Source organism: Simochromis diagramma, unplaced genomic scaffold (genome assembly GCF_900408965.1).
Source record: "Simochromis diagramma unplaced genomic scaffold, fSimDia1.1 OVJJ01000557.1, whole genome shotgun sequence".
NCBI classification, from domain to species: domain Eukaryota; kingdom Metazoa; phylum Chordata; class Actinopteri; order Cichliformes; family Cichlidae; genus Simochromis; species Simochromis diagramma.
In genome coordinates this window covers 1687320-1698002 of record NW_024387156.1, presented here as the reverse complement: position 1 = coordinate 1698002, position 10683 = coordinate 1687320, and the positions used below count along the sequence as shown (strand labels likewise).

Here is a 10683-nt window from a genome sequence, read left to right as displayed (position 1 = left end):
AAAACTCAGAAAGCCGTCCCTCTGCAGGCTGTTGAGGAATTAATGAACAGCTTCCTGTGTGTGTCACAATGTTTTATTACACGCCTTTTAGAGTGTATTACTGTGTTAATGTGTGTGGCTGAGTCACACTGTTTTATTACATGTGTGTATTAAAGAGTGTGTTACTGTGTGTGTGTGTGCACGCGCCTGTGTTTGGAGGCACAAAGGGCTCTCTGAAGGTTTTCCTCGGACTAAAATATTTGGTTTTCTTGAAACAAATCTGGGTCGTCTTCCAGGAAGGAGGAGGTGGTGGAGGAAGAAACACAAACACTGCACACACAGTTTTTACAGGAAACATTTGATTTAATTTCTCAGGAAAAAGTTCAGTCCAACTTTATTTGATCAGGATTTAAAGGGATAGTGCATTGCTTCATCACAGTAACTTATTCTGTTCACTTCCAGCTGACAGACCAGCTCAGCATGACTCACATTTCACAGTAATCCTTCTGTCTCTGATCCTGGGCCTCTGTAACAATGAGTGAAGCATGAAGCAGAGCAGGTGAGGATGCTCCTGTATGCTGATGATTCAGCTCCATGAAGAAACGTCATCCTGTCACTTTACACACTTCAGAACAAACTCAGGATTTAAATCTCAAGTTCTGTCTTTACATTTCTGCTCTTTCTGTCAGACTTTCTGCTTCAACACTTGAAATGAAGTCTCTCAGAATCCAGACTTTTTATCTTCAAACATAATCTAATCTCAGACTGAACTTTAATCCAAAACCTTCGACAGGTTATGTTACTTCATCAGGATTTTACTGTCATGAGTTGATATTTATGCCTCAAATTTACTCTTTTTGTTTCATATTGTTGACTTTCTACAAAGTATTCATCTAAAGATGTGTTCTCTGGATATAAAGTTTAATAAAAGGATTCTAGCATCACACATCAGTTTTATGTAAAATGTTTAAAACCCCACAGACACAAGCAATAAAGGCACATTTTAGTCTTTGGCTGCTTCAGTTTGTTCTAAATTTGATTTTTCTGATTTATATCCTGAAAACACTTCAAAACTTGAACATAAGTGTAAAAATGTATATTTTTCCCTAATATTATATTTCAGATTTCAGTCTTTTTCTTCATTTGAAATGCGTCTCTGCATTACGAAGAAACGTTCAGAACGTCCTCCAGGACCGCTGAATGGATGCCAGCGCTCTGCAGACTCTGCAGTAGCCTCTCCACTGTCGCTCGCTTCCCTTCAGCCCGCCTCCACCGCACCAGCCCAGCGAGCGCCGCCGCCTGAGAACTGAGGCTGTGATCGGATCGGCATTGAAACAGCACCTCTGCCGACAGACCCAGATCCAATAGCACCGATTCCCACTCGGCACCGAGCCGCAACGCCAGCTGGGACAACTCTCGATCTGAGGGAACCCGCTGTAGAACCGATTCTGGGAGCCGACAGGCGTCTGCAGACAGACGGAGAACAGGAAGGTCAAAGGAAATAAACTTTCACCTATATAAAAAAAAAAAATCACTGTTTACCTTTTTTTATTATCATAATGTCATTATCATCTCAGAACTAGAACCTCAGTTCTAAGTTCAGATTCTGGATTTAATCCTGACTTTTATTTCTATTTCACAGTTTTTGTCATTTTTATTTCAAAATGTGGATTTTAATGTAATTTAATTTCAATGTAATCTTAATTCATTGATTTTGGACTTAATAATGACTTATTTTCGATATAATTATTTCTTGTACACATCAACATATATATTCAGTTTTGTTGTTTTATAGGGAAAATTCAGATATATCAAAAACTCAAAACTGTAAATGAATTAATACAATGAATTTATTTTCTAAATAACACAAAATATGACTTATTTTTATTTGCTTAGACAAAGACTTTATTCAGGTTTAACTGAAGATTTTTTAAATAGAATTTCTAATAATTACTTTTCAATTTATTCTTAGACTACATGTTTATTTTAATTTTAAAATTCTGAAATTCTCTTTAAATAATTATTGAATTTGGAGTTTGTCATTCTGAAATATCACAAATTCAGACTTATTTAAAATCTGGACTAAATTTTCACATTTCAAGAAGAAAAAAAAAAAAAAAAAACAGACTTTGATCGACTGATTTATATTTGACCTCTTCAGGTTTGTTTCATAATATCAAATTCATCTAACAGATTTCCAGTTTAAACTGTTTTAAATCTGAACATTGCTTTGGTTTGTAAACATCTTATTTTAAATGTTATCTCCAAATGTTTGAATGTTTGGTTTGTAATGTCAGGATTGTGACGTTTTCAGTTTAACACCCTCATAAGGACAAACAGAAGTGAATGGCTGTTTGGATTGGGCAACTCCGAGGCCGTTGGTGCTCTGCAGGGTGCCGTTTGTTTGTAACCTCAGCTGGTTGAGCAATTCGAACTTTCCGGGGGTCGAACAAACAGTGAAGCGTGGTTACTGTGACCTCACAGGAAAACATGACGCCAACAGCTCATAGTATTTTTTCTGTTGTTGTTGATGCTGCCGTCCAATGAATGAGGACCAAACGGCACAGCCCTCCCACCACCGCCTGCCTACGTTAAAATACTGAGAACTGAAGTTACAGCAAAAACCAGTGACAGCAGAACAAATAAAGTTTATTCAAACGGCCAGAACACAAACAAGTGTAGAATGTTTTTGCCTTTTTCTGCTTCAAATGCCGACATCACTGAATCCATGCACGGCAGGCGTGAGCCCTGGCGTCCACATATGTGGACATCACATTTTGGGTTGTCTAGACCAAAATACTAAATTTTGCTCTACAAGGGCCTGATATCCACTTACAAGGACATTATACTGCCACTGTTCTATCGAAAATCTAAACGAATATCCTCATATGTGGCTCTAATTTTTCTCAGAAACAAAAATCAGGTAAAAAAATAAATAAATCAAAAATCTGGTAATTCTTTGTTTTTACATTCATCGGGTCCCAATCAGCCCAAGCATCAAAGAGAAATTAAAAATGCATGCCATGGAAGAGTTAGAGTCTTAGGAGGTTAAGAAGGTGCTCTGCAGGTGTGAGAGGGCTTCTCTGCTGCTTCTGATCAGACCGACCCCACACCAGGTAACTAGTGATGGCCAAACTCTGACCGTCTGAGGGGTAGTGAGACGACTCAGACGCCTACAGATCAAAAATAGAACATCTGCTGGCATTCGTCTGTCCGTCTGATCACTTCATTAATCACTGAAAAAGCTTCATTTTGTCCAAAACACAGTTTACCGTCAGCTGTGACAATGATGGAGTATCAAATCCACAAACGTTGGGTTAGGTGGATAACTGTTGATCACATTATTGTATTAATAAATGACTGCTGTTGGTTTTTACTTAGCATCTGATGGAAGCTGCAGATTATTTGTTTCATTAACTTTAAACTGAAAGCATCCACAGTCCCGTGATGAAGATGTGCTTCGGGTTAGACTGAAGGAAGAGGACAGTCTTCCTCTCGGGCTTTAATCAAAGTCAGGAGGCTCGTTAAGACTAATGCTCCGTGTTCAGACTTCCAGCTCACGGGATGACTTCAACCTACAGGAAGTCCTGCACGATTCATTTGGATTCATTTTATAAATAAAAATCCACATTTTCAAATTAAAGTCAAAACAAATTTAAAATTCCAACCTTGTGTGTATGAAGTTAACAATTTCTGGATTAAAAGTGACAAAGTTGTGAATTTTATGAATCCAAGTTATGAGATTAGAGTGAACTATACAAATCTAAGATTTGGATTTGAGCATTGAGCAAACAGAGAGAAAGTTACATTTAACACTAAAAGTCTGAGTCTTTACGTTTTAGTTCAGATTAGGACAGAGATGACAGGATTAGACGGTCAGGATTCTGCATCAATACTTTGTCAGCACGACGTGGGACTTTCCTGGAAAAAACAATCAAAATCAGGGAATCCGAGAACGGCTGCAGCAGGAAAATTCTGGGAAACTAAACTCAGATAAAAATAAAACGAGGGGATTCTGAGAGGCTGAAAACCCACCACTCAGAGGAGGAGGAGGAAGAGTTTGTTTTCCTGCCCAGTCCTCCCTCGTCCACCACCTCCTTTTATTACCGCCCTCTTGGTTTCCAGGAACCTGGCAGCAGCTTCGCAGCCAGATGTTTGGGATCACATTCACATGATGCTGATTCTGCATAATCCCAAACCTCCTTGGAGCAGATCAGTCTCCTCCCATTTTTCTAAGTGGGGAATTTGTTCTACCGAACACTTCTGATTTTGAGAAATGTTAAATAGTGTATCATATTTGCTACATACATTTTTTGTGGGGTTTTTAGACTTGTAAATCATCAGTGTGATTTCCCCCCTAAAAATAAATGGCACTATCCATTTTTAAGCAATTAAAAAAGCCAAATGCAGCAAATGTGATACAAATTAAAAGTCATATATGAAAACTGAAATGTAATTAATGTTTTAAATAAATTTGTCACATGGTTCAATAAACTGTCGATTTTCAAAAATTTGAATTTTCTGGAAATTATTTCATGGTTCAGTCCTCAAATCAGACAATACTTCCATGAGGTTTGGTTGAACTAAATGCGACCCACTCACAGTGGTCAGAGTCTTTGATGTAGTCCACGTTACAGAGGTCCAAGAGAAGTGGTCTTACATCTGGACCTGGTCACACTGGATGTAGTCTCCTCAGACAAACATCAGTGACCTCTGACCCTCATCTGATCCTAAAACAAAGGACCCAGAGGCTGATCTGTGTCCTGGATCTGGTCTGATGTCAGCAAACAGGCTAAAGTACCTGTGCCACGTGTTTCTGCCAACAAGACTTCCGGGTTTATGTAGTGAGGTATTCCCCCGCACCCTGATTGGTTGTACCTTTGGGTCCGGGTTCAGGTGGGGTCTGGAGCTCCTGCAGCAGTCGGTCCCGGATCCAACTGAAATCCTGCAGGGACCGCAGGAAGGATTGGAAGGCCCGGGGCCCGCGGCTCGGCAGGAGGTCCAGGAGCCGGAGGGTCTTCTGTCTCTCCGTGGATCGGGACTCGATGTCCTCCACCTGCGCGTCCGTTAAAATCTCCTCCTGGTACAGAAACGGAACGATGTTTTCGCTGACCAGAAGCTGGCCGGACAGCTCCAGTCGGTGTTTTCGGAGGACGGCTCTGTGCACCGGGTCCATTTCACCGAAACCCGACTAATTAGCTCATAAAAAATAAGCAGTTCCACATCATTAAACTACTCCTTTGTGTCAGCTGTACAACTACCTTTCAACTGCTCTGTTTTTGTGCTCGGGTGGAAACAAGCAGGCGGAACCAAAGTCTTTGCTAATCACGTTGCGTTCACATTTTTTTTATGGTAATACAATCTAAAATTTGCTTAGATTGGTGGTTAATATGGGATCTATTTGCGTGGAAGGATTGGTTAGTCATTGATCTTAAATTCGGCGTGCGTTTATACCCCGGATAAAATTAACTTTGAGGGAAAACAGATTTTATGCAGATTGCTTCTGATAAGATGATTTCTGGTGACGTAAATGTACGCCGAAGTTCGGTAAGAAGCCTCGCAGAGCGTTCCACTTTACTGATCAATATTCTTGATTAATAAATCCACGAGGAAACCTCAAAAACAAAGTATTGAATTAGGTTCAGCGTACCATAGCATCGAGCAACGTTACCTAACACACAGCATTAGCTAAAAACCAAGGGTAATTTTATAGATACAAGATATTTTTTATTAATAAAAAAAGAAAATAACGTTTTTAAAATATCTACCAAATTCATTAAAAAGCCACAATCTGACCAAAGAAGTTAATATATTTGTTATATATCAGATACTTACATTTAGGAATTCAAAATAAAATTCCCAAACTGAAAGATTTTCCATGGAGTTCACAAAACCTCGTGTCACATTGTCCTTTATTGCAAGCTTTTATTTTCAAAGACCAATTTACAGTTAACTGAATCTGTTTTTGACATTGTTATTGATAATATGTGATTCATATGTTTATTTGTGCTTTCATTTCTGTTTTTCTGACTGAAGGACAAGCTTGTACAGGGAGTGCAGAATTATTAGGCAAGTTGTATTTTTGAGGAATAATTTTATTATTGAACAACAACCATGTTCTCAATGAACCCAAAAAACTCATTAATATCAAAGCTGAATGTTTTTGGAAGTAGTTTTTAGTTTTAGCTATTTTAGGGGGATATCTGTGTGTGCAGGTGACTATTACTGTGCATAGTTATTAGGCAACTTAACAAAAAACCAATATATACCCATTTCAATTATTTATTTTTACCAGTGAAACCAATATAACATCTCCACATTCACAAATATACATTTCTGACATTCAAAAACAAAACAAAAACAAATCAGCGACCAATATAGCCACCTTTCTTTGCAAGGACACTCAAAAGCCTGCCATCCATGGATTCTGTCAGTGTTTTGATCTGTTCACCATCAACATTGCGTGCAGCAGCAACCACAGCCTCCCAGACACTGTTCAGAGAGGTGTACTGTTTTCCCTCCTTGTAAATCTCACATTTGATGATGGACCACAGGTTCTCAATGGGGTTCAGATCAGGTGAACAAGGATGGCCATGTCATTAGTTTTTTCTTCTTTTATACCCTTTCTTGCCAGCCACACTGTGGAGTACTTGGACGCGTGTGATGGAGCATTTTCCTGCATGAAAATCATGTTTTTCTTGAAGGATGCAGACTTCTTCCTGTACCACTGCTTGAAGAAGGTGTCTTCCAGAAACTGGCAGTAGGACTGGGAGTTGAGCTTGACTCCATCCTCAACCCGAAAAGGCCCCACAAGCTCATCTTTGATGATACCAGCCCAAACCAGTACTCCACCTCCACCTTGCTGGTGTCTGAGTCGGACTGGAGCTCTCTGCTCTTTACCAATCCAGCCACGGGCCCATCCATCTGGCCCATCAAGACTCACTCTCATTTCATCAGTCCATAAAACCTTAGAAAAACCAGTCTTGAGATATTTCTTGGCCCAGTCTTGACGTTTCAGCTTGTGTGTCTTGTTCAGTGGTGGTCGTCTTTCAGCCTTTCTTACCTTGGCCACGTCTCTGAGTATTGCACACCTTGTGCTTTTGGGCACTCCAGTGATGTTGCAGCTCTGAAATATGGCCAAACTGGTGGCAAGTGGCATCTTGGCAGCTGCACGCTTGACTTTTCTCAGTTCATGGGCAGTTATTTTGCGCCTTGGTTTTTCCACACGCTTCTTGCGACCCTGTTGACTATTTTGAATGAAACGCTTGATGTTCGATGATCACGCTCAGACGCTTTGAATTTTGAGACTGCTGCATCCCTCTGCAAGATATCTCACTATTTTTTGACTTTTCTGAGCTGTCAAGTCCTTCTTTTGAAACCATTTTGCCAACCGGAAAGGAAGTTGCATAATCATTCTGCACACCTGAATATAGGGTGTTGATGCCATTAGACCACACCCCTTCTCATTACAGCGATGCACTCACCAATCTATGCTTACTGGTAGTAGGCTTTCGAGCCCCTATACAGCTTGGAGTAAGACAACATGCATGAAGAGGATGATGTGGACAAAATACTCATTTGCCTAATAATTCTGCACTCCCTGTACAGGCAACCAACATGAAAAAACATGTTATTCTTCTTTAAAATTAAAAGTGACGGGGATTTAAACTGGAATTAACTGAAATTAAAAACCTTTTTCGCACACGTCAAAGTTTTGTGTCTATTCTTCACATGTTTAATGTCATCGCTGAGATTTTTTTTTTACTGATTTAATTTCCAGTCAGACATGAGGTTCTACTGATAGATCTGCAAATATGTATGTAATATGTTTTTAACTTAATCCTGTTTCTGGATTTAATGTCCTTCCAAAACATAAACATGATGTTTAAAAAAAATGAACCATCTATGATGGTGTGCAATAAATTTTGCATTTTCTTTAAACATGAAATGTAAAAAACACAGCTTCATGTGTTTAAAGACTTCTAAAAAGAAAAATAAGTTATACATAGCCACAAAATGAAAAACAGTACACTGAGACAAATTCATAAAGCTGACTACTGCACAATGTTCTCATTTGCACATTTAAAAATGTGGGGAAAAGAATCTAAATTTTTACATCTTTAATTTAAGGCACCAGGAAGTTTAATCATGAACATTTGTTATTTCTACAAATCTAGAAAATGAACGGAATAACTTGCAGCAGTTCTTGCTAGAAGAACTTCAACAACAAATATGACCAGTCTATAAACACGTTTCAGGTTTCCTGGCACACTCAGGCTTCCATAAAGAATGGGCCTTCATAAACTAACCAGAGAAACAAAATTTAACAGAGAGATTTTATTAGCATCATTTGTTTCTTTGTATTATGTTTTTATTAAAAAAAAAAAAAAAAAATCAGATTATTAATGAAGATATTCAGCTTTTTCCTTTCAATAAATGATAAAAAAAAAAAACCCATTTATTACACACATACCTGGGCTTCCATAGTTTTGTCCTGTGGGTGTGAATCAATAACAGCATGAAGTATAAGCAGCAGTGAGACATTATTGATGAGGCACCATATCAAACTTATTGATCTCCTGGTAGGAGCTGATCAGTTCATCGTTTACATGCTTCAGAAACATACCAGAAATACAGACACGATCAATTATATACTTCTTCAGATCACAGGGGCTGCGATATGTACAAGAACGCGCACACGCCCTGCCTGCTTGGTGCATCCATGCTTAATTCAGCTGCTCTTTGTCATCTTCATCATGGAACTGGTCAGATATCAAGGCTGAAGCACAAACAAACACCCTGATTGGCCCTCCTTATACACACATCACAGGACACACCCTGTTTACCTGAGCAGCTACATGACCAAACAGCTCTGCCCCTTCTTCTTGGCCGATGCTGAGCTGTGATTGGATGTTTGAAAATGATTTTAAAGAAAGGTGACAGAACGTGAGCATGCAGCGTCGACGCCCTGTACCCGATCAGGGACAACTTGACAAAAACATAACATGGTCACTTGTGTAACCTTCGTTTCTACGGTAACAAACAGGTTGAAACCATGACTAAATGATTTTTTTTCATTAAATTAAGTGCTTGCATGTCTGTTGGATTAATGAGACAACCACAAGATTCCACAGGCCCCCCCCAAAAACCATGCAATTTTTGAATGAAGTTTGGTTAAATGTGCTCCAGAGACTCAGCATTAACCATCAACACTGGTGGGTGAATATGAATCCTAAAAACAAAAGCTTTTTAATGAGGCTTGGTCAGGGTTTGTTGAACATGTTTGTGAAATGTGGTGGTTCAGCGGGTTTTGTTTTGTTTGGAGACATATTTGAGACTAAGACCCTTTAATCCAAATCACACCCACTTGCACCACATTTCTGGGGATTTTTCTTTTACATTGGGGGTAAAACAAGAACTTTTTGTAAGCAGGAAAAACCCTGATGATTATGATGACGACAACAACAAAGATGGTGCTGAATTTATCGGGACTAATTACTAACACCAGCAGGATGTATTTAGATTTTTGAATTGAGTTTGGCTGAATTGTAGTTAAAGGTTCCTTCCTGAGTAAGGGCTCGAAGCCAGAGATATGGTGTCAGTGAGACTTCCTGGTAAAATAAAATACAGATATAAACATATTTTTTAACCAGGTCTCAGTGTCTGTGCTGAATTTAGGAGACCATGATACTGGTAATAAAAACGTAGAATATTTAAATTGAGTTTGGTTGGAAGGTCTTCACACAGCCTGAAGCTGGTTCATTGCTGCAGACTGAGGTTATTTGATGAACTGAGCTTTGAAAGTGTGCCTTTCCGTCTCCTTGCTACAGAATTAACAGGTCCTGCACCTTTACAGCTCTGAGCCAATCACAGTTTAAGAAAACTGAGTATTTACTACATGCAGGTACAAAGTCTGAGGAGCTTGTTTTGATTCTGAACATCCACGAGGACACCTCGACTCTCCGCCTCACCAGCGTTCACTGTCACAGGCTGTCTTTCGGCCAATCAGAAGGCTCTATTTACTTGTGTTTACAGGTGGGACTGACAAGCTCTGACTGGTGGAGAAAAATGGAAAATTATTCTATTTCCTGATTTTTGTTTTCCTTCTGTTAATTATTTCCACAGAAATCCTCGCAGAAACTTTCCAACACGAAGAGGCCGAATAATCAATCAAAAGATCAATTAGAAAATCAATCTGGAACCGCTGATTGGTCTAAAATACTTTTTTTTTTACCCACTGATCAAATAATCAATAACTTAATGGGAACAATAATTACTAACTTGATCAATAACAAACATTTAAAAATGTGAAAAAAGGTTAATAATCGATTAATATTCATGTTTCAACACTTAAATTACTGTGACCAGGTTGAAAGAGGTTACATATGGAGGACCAACATGGCCAAAACTCTGCACGAAATTATTAAAAACACAAAATAATGAAGTTATAATAAGATGGGACATATTTCAGTATTTGTCTCATTTTGTATTAACACCTCTATTAGTTTTATTTACAATTTTTGAATTTAAAAATATTTTAAATAAAAATATACATTTATATTTTAAGTTTTGTTTCTGTTCTTTTTTGCTTTTGTATTTCCCCTCCATATTTTCAAAGCTTATTTACTTTAAGTAAACTCATACAAATAAAAGCAAAGAAAACATATTAAAGAAATAACTTTAAAGATTTAATATTTGTTTTTA

At 38.4% G+C, this 10683-nt stretch overlaps 1 protein-coding gene across 1 annotated transcript; it reads right to left on the bottom strand.

The window, feature by feature from the left end:
- Positions 1-503: 503 nt before the first annotated feature.
- Positions 504-6062, bottom strand: cradd (CASP2 and RIPK1 domain containing adaptor with death domain). Its single transcript, XM_040048540.1, has 2 exons — positions 4858-6062; positions 504-1445 (listed from the first exon to the last, which is right to left on the bottom strand). The coding sequence occupies exons 1-2, from the start codon at positions 5153-5155 to the stop codon at positions 1141-1143; spliced, it is 603 nt and encodes a 200-aa protein (XP_039904474.1). The 5' UTR covers positions 5156-6062; the 3' UTR covers positions 504-1140.
- Between the last annotated feature and the right edge of the window lie 4621 nt (positions 6063-10683).

Coding starts and splice junctions, on each gene's coding strand:
- cradd (XM_040048540.1), bottom strand. CDS start 5,155: ATGGACCCGGTGCACAGAGCCGTCCTCCGAAAACACCGACTGGAGCTG. Junction 1,446..4,857: donor ACCTGAACCCGGACCCAAAG/GTACAACCAATC, acceptor GTCTGTCTGCAG/ACGCCTGTCGGCTCCCAGAA.